Source organism: Neoarius graeffei, chromosome 27, assembly GCF_027579695.1.
Source record: "Neoarius graeffei isolate fNeoGra1 chromosome 27, fNeoGra1.pri, whole genome shotgun sequence".
NCBI classification, from domain to species: Eukaryota; Metazoa; Chordata; class Actinopteri; order Siluriformes; family Ariidae; genus Neoarius; species Neoarius graeffei.
The window spans coordinates 6,067,063-6,081,000 of NC_083595.1; the positions used below are offsets into that span (position 1 = coordinate 6,067,063).

Sequence of the window (13,938 nt, forward strand, 5' to 3'; positions counted from 1 at the left end):
ATGACATCAGCATGGATATCTTGTTCAAACTCTGGGGAACTTCTTTTGCTAAAGGTGTTGTGTAACTGTCTCTGTCTTGTTTTGATATCCACATTTCGTATTTGATGAAAGAACATTTCAAATGACTTTTCTTGGAACTAACGTGACCATGTTTGAATTGTCTTTGTGAGATTTAAGTTGATATTTGCGTGATTTCTGTGTGTGTGGAAGATCTCGAATGGCCAGGCTTAGCGGCAGGTTCCCTGTTCCAGCGTCCTCGTGCCAGGTTCCCTGTTCCAGCGTCCTCGTGCCAACGCTCTGATTGCCGTCTATGGCATTGATGGTTTCGATCTTCCCTCTAACATCTCTTCTTATCCTCTGGAAAATGTAAGTGTCTTAATCCTTAAAGGGATAGTTCGGGATTTTTGACATGAATCTGTATGGCATCCCCATCAGTAGTGTCGTGCAAACACACTGACTTACCCCTGACAGCATCCTGTGAGTCCAGTTCTTGTCCAGTTTTGGTCCAGACGAAAGTAGTCCGTCAAGTTTGTTGGGGTCACAAAAGTAAAACGTTTTTCGTCTCAAAACAGTGTGTTCAAAAGAGTGATATATTTGCATCACAAAACCGTTGCCAAATAAAAAGTCAGACCTCGAAATCGCTTGGCACTATTTTCTCTCCCTCGGTATCACTGCGCACTGTCATGTTGACATCTGCGCAGGAATCAACACCTTTCCCATTGTTTGGCAGTGATTAGGAGTTCAGATCAGCGGCGCTAACAAGCTAATTTGAGAGCAAGAACAGCGACAAATTTATCACCTTCTATAACCTATACAATAATATATTTGTGAAAATGGTGCGCACTTGCGACTATCCAGGCTGTAGCAACAAAGATGTGGCTGAATCTCCGCACACATTTCACCGTCGTAGTCAGACATGTTGTCGCTAACTTTGCTACCAGTAAACAATGTAGTGATGTGTCGGTCGCGAACGATCCGGTTCAAAGAGCCGGCTCTTTGAAGTGAACGACGGGAGCCGGCTCTTCGGTGGGAGCCGAGTTGGGGAACCGAATCAGTTTTTTGTCCTTAGGTGCCTCAGAGAGAGAGAGAGAGAGAGAGAGAGACAGAGTTCAGCTCAGCTAAAGGATGATTGTCTATTTGACAACCATGATCATTGTTTTGTTGCCGTGAATTCCTAAAGCTCATGATATAAATTGTTGCTCATAAATTGACAGGTTCGGTCGGCAACCGCCTTGGCATGGCCAGATTAATCTGCGGTATACAACGAGACAGCAGTCATTATAACAGGAGCATATTTGCTGTTCCAGCGGCTTCTCATTACTGGTGGAGCAGAGTGCGGCACTTTTTTCTCTTTTTACACGCGCTCAAGGTGCCACATATTTTGTTGCACATTGTTCTGTGTTTGTTAAAATAATTTCCAACTTTGCTTCATAGTTTCTTAGGCCTGATTTATACTTCATAATTTATTTTATGGCATTTTGTTCAAGGTCGAGTGTGAAATAAAGCCATAAAGGATAAACAGTTGATGTCTTCTGTGTATTTTATATTGGTAATATGACACAGTTTTGCATTATGTTTGTGAGAAAATAATTTATTAATTGGTAAGTTTTATTTCTATAGCTAGAACATTGTTACACTGCTATACTTTACAAAGCTTTACAATGGCTACAAAAACTAAAAAAATAAAATGGAAAACATTCTATTGATAAAATATAAATAATAATGTAATTAATTAACTAGTTAATTGCAGCAATTAAATCAAAAATAAAATCTCAGGAGCCGTTTGGGAGCCGAAAGAGCCAGCTCCTTATAGTAAGAAGAGCCAAAAGAGCCGGCTCCCGAAAAAGAGCCGAAATTCCCATCACTAAAACAATGAATGAAACAGCCGTGGCTGTCACCTGGCGGCAGCGCGCAGTGATAAGAAGGGAGAGAAAATAGTGCCAAGCGATTTCGAGGTCTGACTTTTTATTTGGCAACGGTTTTGTGATGCAAATATATCACTCTTTTGAACACACATTGTTTTGAGACGAAAAACGTTTTACTTTCGTGACCCCAACAAACTTGCCGGACTACTTTCGTCTGGACCAAAACTGGACAAGAACTGGACTCACAGGATGCTGTCAGGGGTAAGTCAGTGTGTTTGCACGACACTATTGATGGGGATGCCATACAGATTCATGTCAAAAATCCCGAACTATCCTTTTAATGCTTCTTTGGAATCTTTTATTTTGTCTATTCTGTACAAAAAGGAAGTGGCTAGATGTTTTTTTTTTTTTTTGTAAATGAGTGTTCTTGAAGGTTTGACTTCCCCTGCAGTTATTTTAATATTGCGCAGTTGTGGAATTGAACAACTTTTATTTTACTGTTATGAGACTCTCAGCATGGGTGCCTGTGGATTCCCTCCTTCTGTGTCTTACTAACCCCCCCCCCCCCCCCGCTCTGTCTCATCTCAGACGGTGCCGTTCACCACACACTGTTTGCTGAGAGCACGCCTGTGGTTCTGCAGCTCGCCCCCAGCGAGGAGGTAAACACTCCTGCAGCAGTGTGTGCAGATCTAACACATGCGTGCGTGCGCGCGCACACGCTACACATGGCCTCCTGTCTCAACTTAACTGCTTACCTCACTCTGGTTTTTAGTGGAACAGAACTATAAAGAAAAAAAACCCAGTACTGGAAATAAGCGGTGGAAAACAAACACTCGGTGGAGCCTGGTACTTGAGCCACATTCCTCAAGTACCAGGCAATCGTCCTCCACTGACACGGGTAGCAACTTGCGGCAAACAAGTCGCCCCATTTGTCGCCTCTTACGATCAGCAAGGGGGTGCTAGGGACCTATTCTACCCCGTAGAATAGGTCCCTAGCACTCCCTTGCTGATCGTAAGAGGCGACAAATGGGGCGACTTGTTTGCCGCAAGTTGCTACCCGTGTCAGTGGAGGACGATTGCCTGGTACTTGAGGAATGTGGCTGGCTGCGGCTCCCACAAGTCCAACGCAGTGCTTTGGCTCCTACTTCACTTAGACGGGAGGTTGGAAGGGCCCGATCCAATCAATCGGCTTGTCAAAGTCTTTTATTTTTCCTTAAAGACTTTGGCTGAGGGTCAATCGAGTGATATGAACATTTTTGTTTAAATTGCTCGAGTATACCATCCCTGTATCCTTGATGCATATCTGGAGGAGAACCGCAGCTCTGTGCATCCCCTAGTTGGGCTCCGAGGTGGGTGAGGAGCAGAGATGATGAATTTTTATCCGCAAATATGGCTACTAATCAACCCAATAAGAGAAGATTCATGGATCAAGACTTGGATGAAGGCTCTGAAATGGCATTGATGTACCCCCCTAAAATAAATAACTGGCCTAAATTTATAGTTCTGGAATCTGCAACACCAGACATGCCCCTCGCAAAGTTGTCCCCTTTTGTGATTCAGAAAGGAATCTCAGGAATAGCGGGGGCTGTTAAAGATGTTAAGAAACTGCGATCTGGTCAGATTTTAGTTGAATGTTCAAGAAAGTCTCATGAAGACAATTTATTACACTGTAATAGTTTAGCAGGAGTACCTATGCGGACCTTCCCTCACCCTCATCTGAATAGCTGCAAAGGAGTAATCTGCACTAGAGACCTCCATGATATGGAAGAAGCTGACATAGCTACTGAATTGAAAGAGCAAGGCGTGACTCATTTAAGGAGAATTACCTTGAAAAGGGATGATAAAATCATAAAAACTGGTACCTATATCTTGACCTTCAATCTACATGACCATCCTGAAAGAATCCTAATCGGATACTTAAGTGTGCAGGTGGATAAATACATCCCTAACCCTTTGAGATGCTTCAATTGCCAAAAATTTGGCCATGGCTCTGCCAGTTGCAAAAATAAATCAGTTTGCTGTACCTGTGGAGAAGATGGGTATGAACTAATCTGTACAAGACCACCAAAATGCTGCAACTGCCAAGGGAACCATCCAGCCTCATCAAAGGACTGCCCTGTATGGATTAAAGAGAGATAAATTCAAAGGATTAGGGTCACTAAGAAAATAAGCTATCCACAGGCAAGGAAACAGATGGAAAGATTTTCCTTGTACAAGTTCCAGCAATCGTTTGCTTCTATTGTGAAACCCCCTATGAAGTCAACTGATTGTCAAACAGACTTTACCTGGCTGAACAAAGATAAGCCGCAATTGATTAGTGGAAACAAAACATCTTCAACTTCCAATAAAAACAAAAACATGAATTCCCAGTCTTCTGCCAGTCAAACGTCTGTCATGATTGAACCTTCCCAACCATCAAAAGAGAAAAAGAAATCGACAAATACTACTTCAGTCTAAATCAAGTCAAGAACATAGGAATGGAAACTATAAGGATGTGGAAATGAAGGAACCCTCAACCCCTCACAGCCGAAGCTCCTCCCCCAAAAGTAGGAGCAAGGGCCCTGTTCCTGTTCTACCCACATGACAATAGCTAACCATATTATTCAATGGAACTGTCGTGGTTTTAAAGCAAACTTCTCTGAACTGCAGCGATTAGCTGCTCTTTTCAATCCTCTTGTCTTCTGTCTTCAAGAAACTCGCCTATCGCCAAATAATATTATGTCCTTAAAAAATTATACAATGTTTAATGCCTATGGCCCAAATGTTCATTGTCCTTCAGGTGGGGTGGCTGTCCTGGTACGGAACGACATAATACACAGCCACCTTGTAATTACTACTCATCTGCAAGTGGTGGCAGTCCGTATAACACTTCATAAAGTAGTTACTTTGTGCTCCGTCTATATTCCTCCTGATGTCACTGTAATTTTGCATGACCTGGATGACTTAACTGACCAACTGCCTACCCCATACCTCCTCTTAAGGGACTTTAATGCACATAACCCTGCATGGGGTGGGAATCATTCAAACGCTAAAGGCAAGACTCTGGAAGATTTTATCTCTAAAAATGACTTATGCCTGTGGAATGATGGATCTTTTACCTATTTACATCCAGGCCATGGTACTTACTCAGCAATTGATTTATCAATATGTGACCCTGACATCTTGCTTGACTTCTCTTGGCGACCCTTGGATGACCTTTGTGAGAACGATCATTTCCCCTTGATCATGACATCTACTGAAGCGGATATACAGTTAAGACCTCCTAGATGGCAACTTTAAAAAAGCTAACTGGAATGTCTTCCAATACCTTTGTGACGCCCAACTTGGTCACTTACCCCAAAATATTGAAAATCCTGTTGAGCACTTCACTGAAACATTGATAGCAATTGCTGAGGAAACTGTCCCTAAGACCTCAGGAAAGCCCCACTTTAAGTCCAACCCATGGTTTAATGACAACTGCAAAAAGGCCATTGACTCCCGGAAGAAAGCAGAGAGAATTTTTAACAAACATCCAACAACAGAAAATCTCACTAGATTGAAAATCTGCCGGGCTCAAGCACGTAGGACTATCAATGAGTCTAAAGCACAAAGCTGGAGACAATATGTTTCCAGTCTTACATCCGATGCATCCTCTAAAAAGGTGTGGAGTTTTATTAAAAAGATGAAGGCAAAAGGTGGAACCTCAAGTTCAGCACTTGAAATGTCAAGAAGGTCTTCTGACAACAAAGCAGGACATTGTTGATAAACTTGCTGTAACGTTTGAAAAGAACTCCTCTGTGGAAAATTGGCGACCTGAATTTCGAGCTTTGCGCAGGAAAGAGGAGGGAAAGGACTTGAATTTCCTGTCAGATAACTCAGAACCGTACATTCAGCCTTTCTCAATGGATGAACTACTCTGCTCCATAAGAAACTCCCATGATACTGCAGTGGGCCCTGATGCAATTCACTATCAGTTCTTAAAAAACCTGCCATCCAGTGCATTAGCCCATCTCCTGACAATATTTAATGCGATCTGGGAATCAGGAAATGTTCCACCATCTTGGCAGAAAGCATTTATTATCCCCATTCCCAAACCAGGCAAAGATCACACTGACCCCGCAAACTACCGTCCAATAGCCTTAACTAGTTGTTTATGTAAAACCATGGAAAGGATGGTGAATAATAGACTAGTTTGGATGCTTGAAACAGCAGGACATCTGACTGAATATCAACGTGGCTTCAGGAAGGGGAAGAGTACAGTGTATTCGACTGGAGTCCTTTATACGTGATGGATTCATCAGAAAAGAACATGTCGTAGCAGTTTTTTTTTTTTTTACCTTGAAAAAGCCTATGATACAACGTGGAAATATGGTATTCTAAAGGATCTGTACTGCATGGGATTCAGAGGCCATCTGCCCATTTTTATCTCAAACTTTTTGTCCAACAGACGTTTCCAGGTCCAACTGGGTACTACCTTTTCAACTCCACATTTTCAAGAGCTAGGAGTCCCTCAAGGCAGCATTCTCTCTGTCACCCTATTCAGTGTCAAAATCAATAGCATCGTACAAGCAATCAGCCCACATTTGTTTTGCAGCCTTTATGCCGATGACCTCTGTATCTGCTACAGAGGAAAATATGAGTACAATTGAGAGACAACTCCAATTATGCATAAACAAGATCAGTACTTGGTCGATTCAAAATGGCTTCAAGTTTTTTAAATCTAAAACTGTCTGTACTCATTTTTGTCAACTTAGATCATTACATCATGATCCTCTGCTCTACATGGACGGTGCACCAATTCAAGTGGTGAAAGAAGTTAAATTTCTTGGACTTGCCTTTGATAACAAATTATCCTTCATTCCACACATGAAATGTCTCAAGAAGAGATGCTTTAAAACTTTGGATATTTTAAAAGTTCTATCAAAGACAAAGTGGGGAGCAGAGTGGACTGTGCTGCTGCGTCTTTACAGAGCACTAGTGAGGTCCCGTTTGGACTATGGGAGCATTGTCTACGGATCAGCAAGGAAATCATACATTCAGACGCTGGACACTGTGCATCATCAAGGCTTAAGACTGATCTTGGGAGCCTTCAGAACCTCACCAGTTCAGAGCCTGTACGTGGAGGCAAGAGAAACCCCCCCCCCCCCCCCCCCCCCCAGTTAAGGCGCCTAAAACTTGCTCTACAGTATGCAATCAAACTCAAAGCAAACAGAAATAATCCTGCTTACTGTGCTGTCTTTCACCCCCAGTTTTTGCAGTTTTATGAAGCTAAACCTAGGTCTATCAGACCTTTTGGAATACGCATACAACCCTTCCTGGAGGACTTGAACATTGATCTGGACAGTCTGCAATCTTCATATGTCTGTTCCACTCCCCCTTGGACCTTGAGGCAACCTGTAATTGTGCAGGACCTAAGTCACAGAAAGAAATCTAGCACACATCCAAACGAGTACCAGAGTTGTTTCCTTGATGTAAGACAGCGCTTCCCTTTGCACATCCCAATCTATACTGATGGCTCAAAAACAGATACTTGTGTGTCGTCAGCAATGGTAGTCGCTTCTAACCAGCATGGAATACACATCCCAAACCTGTGCTCTATTTTTACAGCCCAAGCCCAAGCCTTGCTCTTGGGCCTTGAATACATAGAAGAGTCCAATCAACAAAAATCCTTTAATTTGCACAGAGTTTTTAAAGACTGATCATCCCCTGATTACCAAAATACTTAAAGTGGATCACCTAACTAAACTTAACATGGACATTATTTTTTACTGGGTCCCTGGTCACATGGGCCTGAGTGGTAATGAAAAGGCAGACAGTGCTGCTAAAGGAGCCCTGAATGAAGACATTTCTCAATGCCAAATCCCTGTCTCTGACATTAAACCTGTGCTTTGTTCTTACATAAGTGAGATATGGCAAGCCGAATGGGATGAATGTGCTGGAAATAAGCTGCATGACGTATGTAATACAGTGAAACAAGTGATAACCCAGTCATTTTCATGCAGACATGATCAAGTTGTGTACACAAGGTGTAGAATTGGACATTCTAGACTCACCCATGGTTTTTTATTAACTGGAGGTGAACCTCCCCTTTGTGATCTTTGCGGTAGTCTCTTATCAGTTAAGCATATTTTATCTTGCTCTGCCCTTAGAGTAAAAAGACAGGAATTTTTTAAAGAAGATAGTATATTTGATATTTTTAATAAGGTCCCACCTTTAAAGGTTTTAAACTTTTTTAAAGTGTATTGATGTAAACAAACTTATTTAATGTATTTATTTGATTGTTGGTTTTGATTATGTCAAGTTAAATTTATTACCTGTATTTGCCATGAAATAGCCACAGCTGCTTAACTGGCAATAAACGAAAAACAAACAAACGATTTGATTTTTGTGCATGTTTTTAAAACAAGGTGGTGTTGCGTAATATCTCCTCCATGGCTGCTCAGTATTAGACAACTTCCTGTGGTAGGAAAATTTGGTTTCAGACAATTCAATGACGCAGGAAAAAGAAAACCTATATGTAAAAGTAAGCGATACCGAAAGCAAATCATTCTGTGCTGCTCGTCTGTGGGCGTGTCATGTTTTTCGTTTTTGCTCGGTTACTATGATTTCACTGGGAGCTGCGAACTAGTAAGCAAATGTCGTATCCATACAAGTTAGCTTCAGACTGCATACTAAAAATAAAAGTCTTTTTCTGTAAATTGAACCTTGGCATGAACGTGCGTCCCTGAACGATCAGATCACGTGTGGACCAGTGAGACACACCGCCACTCAGACCGGGCATTATGAATCGCGTGTCCTATGTTGGCCGTACCACTCGTGTGTTGCGTGACTCGACACACCCCGCCCACATCATGTTGCAAATCAGAATCAGCATCACTGAAAATGAACGACCTGTTTCGGCTCCGTTTTGCGCTGGGTGAAGCATACGGTTACCATAAGGTTAGAGCGGTTGCCATAGAAACAGGCTTGATGTTTGACATTGACTGTTCTTAGTAAGTTAGACTCCTTTGGCTGATTTTTGAAATTTTTTTTTTTTTTTTTAATAATGTCATTTATTTTGCACTTTCTTTTCCAGGCTGATCTGCTCTTCCTATTCGAGATTCAAGTGTTGCATGATATTTCTGCTCTGGTAAGTTAACATCAGAGACTCTAGTAACTACTACAGCCACCTGGTGCGGATTTAGGGCCCTTCCCCCGTCCCCCCCCAAAAAAGGATCCGACTTTAAACATTGTTTTTCTTGACCCTTCTGACATTTTATTGTAAATTATATTCAGTTTGTAGTGTAATCAACAACTAATGTCGAGTGTAATTTGGCCTTTGAAGATGATAGAAACGTGCCTTGAAATAGCTGAGAAGCATCTCTAGGCATCTAAAGCCCTTCAGCTTCCGGGGCCTGAAGGTGGGCCCCGGACCCCTGGCCGCATTGTTCTGGGCCTTTGGCCCGTCATTCGGACAGACTGAAACTTGGGTGGATAGAACATTTCAGACTTGTCTGTCCTGTGACAGTCTGCTTAAAATTCCTTATTTTCCCACACTGTAATAACATCCTGTATTCCTGGACTGCGCTGTAGACTCCATGTAAAGGGTGTGCGCCATCCTTTTGTGTTCATGGTATCGTTAACACGCATGTTCACAAGCTAAAATGATAAGACGCTGCAGCAGGCTGACTGCATACACACACCTGTCAGCTGCCTGGCTACTGCTCGTATTCATTAATAGGGTCTCCTTGCACTCACTATACCCTGTGTATGTACGTAGTACACGTGCTGTTTTGGGGCGGAGCCTCACTTTGATTTTTACGACAACAGCTGGATGGGTCTATGAGATGTTGATTTTTGCAACAGCTCTGAAGAAAATCTGCTTGAAATCCTCTGAGTCTTGGGAACTGAGCCTTTGGCCATGAATGAAAACACTGACCATCTCTCCCCTTCTTCTCTCTGTCCCTCCCCCTCTCTCTAGCTGATGAGACACAAGCACTTGGCTAAGGACCAGGCTCCTGATCTGTTCTCTCTGGAGCTGGCTGGGATGGAGGAGCTCACCCGGCGCTACGGCCCGGACTCCCCTCAGTTCCAAGACGCCCGGCAGATTCTGGTAGCTGCGCTGCAGAAGGTGAAAAACCACACCACACGTTTTCAGCAAACAGATCCTATTGCATGTGGTTAAATGGGGGAAACTCTTCCTAAACCTGCACCTGTGCACCATCACGTTCACCACAAACACCTTTTGAAAGTGTCAGAAAAGAGTAAAAAAAAAAAAAGTTGTAAACTAACTTTCACTTGCGTTGAGGCTCTGTAGCAACGTCACTCTTGCACACATTGCATATATAAATAATATACATTTGTATACAGCTGTAGTAAACACGTTTTAGTGATGGCCGCAAATACAAATCTCGGATTGACGAGGAGAAATTTAACGCCAGTGGTGACGGCTTATGTTTTATGTCATTAAACCCTTTCTTCATCTCCATCATGTTCTCTAGTTTGCTGATGATGTTTTCGGCGTTTATGGCAGCAACGCGGTGGTGGAGGTGGTGACGGTGAAGACGTTTGAGACTCCGCTAACCAGGAAGTCGCGCTCCATCCTGGAGGCAAAGCAGATTGTGAGTTTTTAAATTCAGCACTTTTGATGTCTGCATATTTGCATGATGCTTTACGCAGGGTCACAGTGTTCACACGAGGGTCTGTTAAGGAGGCGGCGTGTTTATTTTCAGCTGTGGTCATAAGCACTATTTCTTTTACCAGAAGCTAAAACACTCGGCCAGGTCACGCTGCCTGCTAGACTGAAGGACTAGTGGAAATGGACATGATGGCTTTATAAATTTGGATTTCTAAAATTGAAATTCAGTGTTAAATTGTTAGCTCCTGTACTGCACTTTCTCCTTTAGTGAAACTTAAACGCTTTAAAGAATTAATCTCTTGTTATGAAGAGCCATATAAAGGCTGGGTATTTTTTGTTCTGCCCCTCATCTTGTGCATCACAAACATGTGATGTCCTTCGCAGCTGTATTTTCTCTGCTCTGAACTTTATCCCCCGTGACCCATTTGACTTTGCTAAGCTTCAGGATGTATGCAAGGGTCTTTTTAAAAAAACATGCATGCAATACCTTGGAAAAAAAAAAAGGGCCTCAGAGCCCACCCTCAACAAAGACCAGCCAGAGAGACAAACACACAGTTTAACACTTAAAACGCTGGTTCTGGATCCACACAAGCCTCGTTCCTATTTAATCACAAACTGAACAGGATTTAAAAAGTGTATGTAATGCCTTACAATGAATATTACTAGTAACAACCAAAATGAATTAGTTAAAGCAGGGGGGAGAAATTATCAAGCACAAAACTATCGATAAATCCCGGATAAAGGCAGCCTTGCCTCAGGGTTAATCTCGCATGACGTCACGTGTGGAAACCCGGTTATCTGGGTCAGTTCGGTTCATCTGACTCCGTGCTTGTTTACGCGCTGAAATTGGACATTGTTGTTGGAATCTTACAAAAATAACGATTGGAAAGCACTGCGTTGTGTTTGGATGTTCAAATCCCGATACAACAGGACATTCGGTTCACAATTTTTTGAGAAATGCTTCTCATCCAAAGCAACAGTGGGTGAGGTTTGCAAACAAAGGGGGCAGATTTCGTGTCGCCGACTAATAATAAATCTGATTCATCAAGTGTCCATCACCACCAGAGCGACCACATGGGAATTATTAGAGCAAATAAGAAACCCATTTATTTAATAAATGACATTTGGACAGTTTGTCAATTCCCCTATTATCACTTCATATTTTCAATAATTACACTGAATAAGTGTACGTTTTAAAGGTGCCCTTCCACCAAAAATGTTTAATACTGTCTCTTTTTGAAATACCATAGTTCACTCCGAGTTGCATATGCATGCTGCATGTGAAAATGTAATTCTACCCCTGTTCCCTGTATTAGCTTATGGAAGAAAATAGTCGGAAAAACGAACGAATCAGAAAAAGCCCTACGAACTTGCGCAAGTTCGAAAATTAGTAGTCATGGCCTCGCCCACCTTGGCTTGCGACCGCCCACGGGAAGAAAGTTCGGATTTAAGCGTGAGGAGAGATAGCAGAGCCAGTGTTGCCAGATTGGGCGGTTTTAAGTGCATTTTAGCGGATTTGAACATATTTTGGGCTGGAAAACGTCAGCAGTATCTGGCAACACTGAGCAGAGCCCATCTCGTCAGTAGCTAACGAAGAGGACCTAACAGCAAGTTGAAAACATGGCTGAACAAGTTCGTGCCTGTGTTATTTGTGGCAGTAACACATCAACGTTGCATTTCTTGCCCAAGATAGAAGAGGTGAAGAAGAAATGGTTGGAATTTATCTTTGGAACACCCCCAGCGAAGTGTAATGCAGCGTTAGTGCTGTGTTCTGATCATTTCAACCACAGTGACTTTTCAAACTTCAGTGCCTTCAGTAGTGGTTTTGCTTCGAGGTTGTTTTTAATCCCTGGATCTGTACCGTCAAGACGATCGACCACCAGCTCACAAGCTGTAAGTGAAACATGAACTTTTTTGTTCGAAGGTTTTTGTTACAAAATAGCATGTTCATATTCTCCACATTAGCATGCATGACATGGTCACAAGCTCGGCAGGGATGAGTTTTCCGGTTTTTCTGAGTAAAAAATTACCTTTTTACATTATGCCAAATCTGTTAATTTTTTTTAATTAATTTTGGGGGGTTGGGGTATGTTCCTTCATGCTGTTCAAACTTTATTAACTCCAACGATGTTTACACATTATTTGTAAGTCGCCATCTTTAGTCTCATTTAAATCTCGTTGAATGTGATGTAAAATTCGTATCATCTACATTGTTATTGGTCAAAACATCGATGTCGAGACCATAATAGCCAATCAAAACAGTTTTTACAAAGACACCCACATCCGCTTGTTCTGACCCGCTGGAGGTAGCGTCACAGTGCTGTTAGCCAATCAGAGGTAACACGTTTACATGTCATGAATATTAATGAGTAAGAGCTGAAATCCTGTCGTTCTCCTGCCACCCACTCCTCCACCAAACTAGAACAGCCTGAAACAGGAGAACCACAGCATTTTTTTCCACCAAAACCGGCTCACAGGGCATTCATTCATACTAGAGACCACCGCACAATTAATGAAAAAACGATGCAATGAGACCTTTAAAGATTATATTTCTGTATTTATTGAGGTACATGTAAATATTTTCCATCGGCCATCTTAGAATAAAAATCCACTAACCATCTGTGTTTCCAGTTCTCTCTGGCTGGTGGTGCGCTATCGGTGCTGAGTGGGATGGTCGTGAACTGGCAGTTTCTTGTCTTGGGGGTTTGAAAAGAGAACCATTTACTCTGGAATATCCTTGATAATTATGTGCCCCTTCAGCCGACATATAAGAATTCCAGTCACTATCAGAATTCTCTCCAAAACTTGATTTCATATCGGGACTGGTCTAACCCATGCATGAAAATCCCTCACCTTTCGGCGAAATTCGCCGTTTTGAAACCAAAATGGATGACCTACGTGAATCGTGTAGATCCGATGAGAAAAAAAAATTGGGGGGGGGGTGTTTGATATTGACCCAAAGGGCAAGGAGGTCGCTTCGCACCCATAGACAGTTCGTGCCGGTTTGCGCCTCCTCCTCCTGCTTTGATATTGATGCCATAGCGACGAGTACATCTCGCTGCGAAGGCCAAGCAGCATCATTTCGCGCCTCTTCTCCTGCTGGCCAGAGCGTGCACACATCAGTCAGAGTGCAGACCAGACCGCTGGAAGCTGGATTGAGTCATCGGACTGAATTTCCTACTTTTTTCAAACTTTCCTGATTTACCATCAAAACAAACAAAACTTCCGGCTTGATTACGTCAGCATTCGAAAGAGGGCGGCGCACGTCTTTTGACAATCCCTGTGTCCGAAATTGCTCGCTACTCACTAGAGAGGGATTTCACTGACGTCACCTGAAACCGGAAGTAAACAGACCCTGTGCCATTTTGGAAGACCAACAAACTCGTGATTAGGGGGAAATAACGGCAGCGGTATGTGAACCCACGAGAATAAAGTGGAGTGGCAAACGACTTAAACAAATCTGAGCTGTTTTATTTA

At 42.5% G+C, this 13,938-nt stretch overlaps 1 protein-coding gene across 1 annotated transcript in view; it reads left to right on the plus strand.

The window, feature by feature from the left end:
- LOC132874786 (renin receptor-like) overlaps nucleotides 1-13,938 on the plus strand; it is a 21,351-nt gene continuing 7,413 nt past the window's right edge. The window contains exons 1-5 of the mRNA XM_060911185.1: nucleotides 1-54; nucleotides 232-366; nucleotides 8,920-8,973; nucleotides 9,805-9,954; nucleotides 10,325-10,444. Of these exons, the coding sequence (XP_060767168.1) occupies nucleotides 1-54; nucleotides 232-366; nucleotides 8,920-8,973; nucleotides 9,805-9,954; nucleotides 10,325-10,444 (513 nt within the window). The remainder of the gene's footprint in view (nucleotides 55-231; nucleotides 367-8,919; nucleotides 8,974-9,804; nucleotides 9,955-10,324; nucleotides 10,445-13,938) is intronic.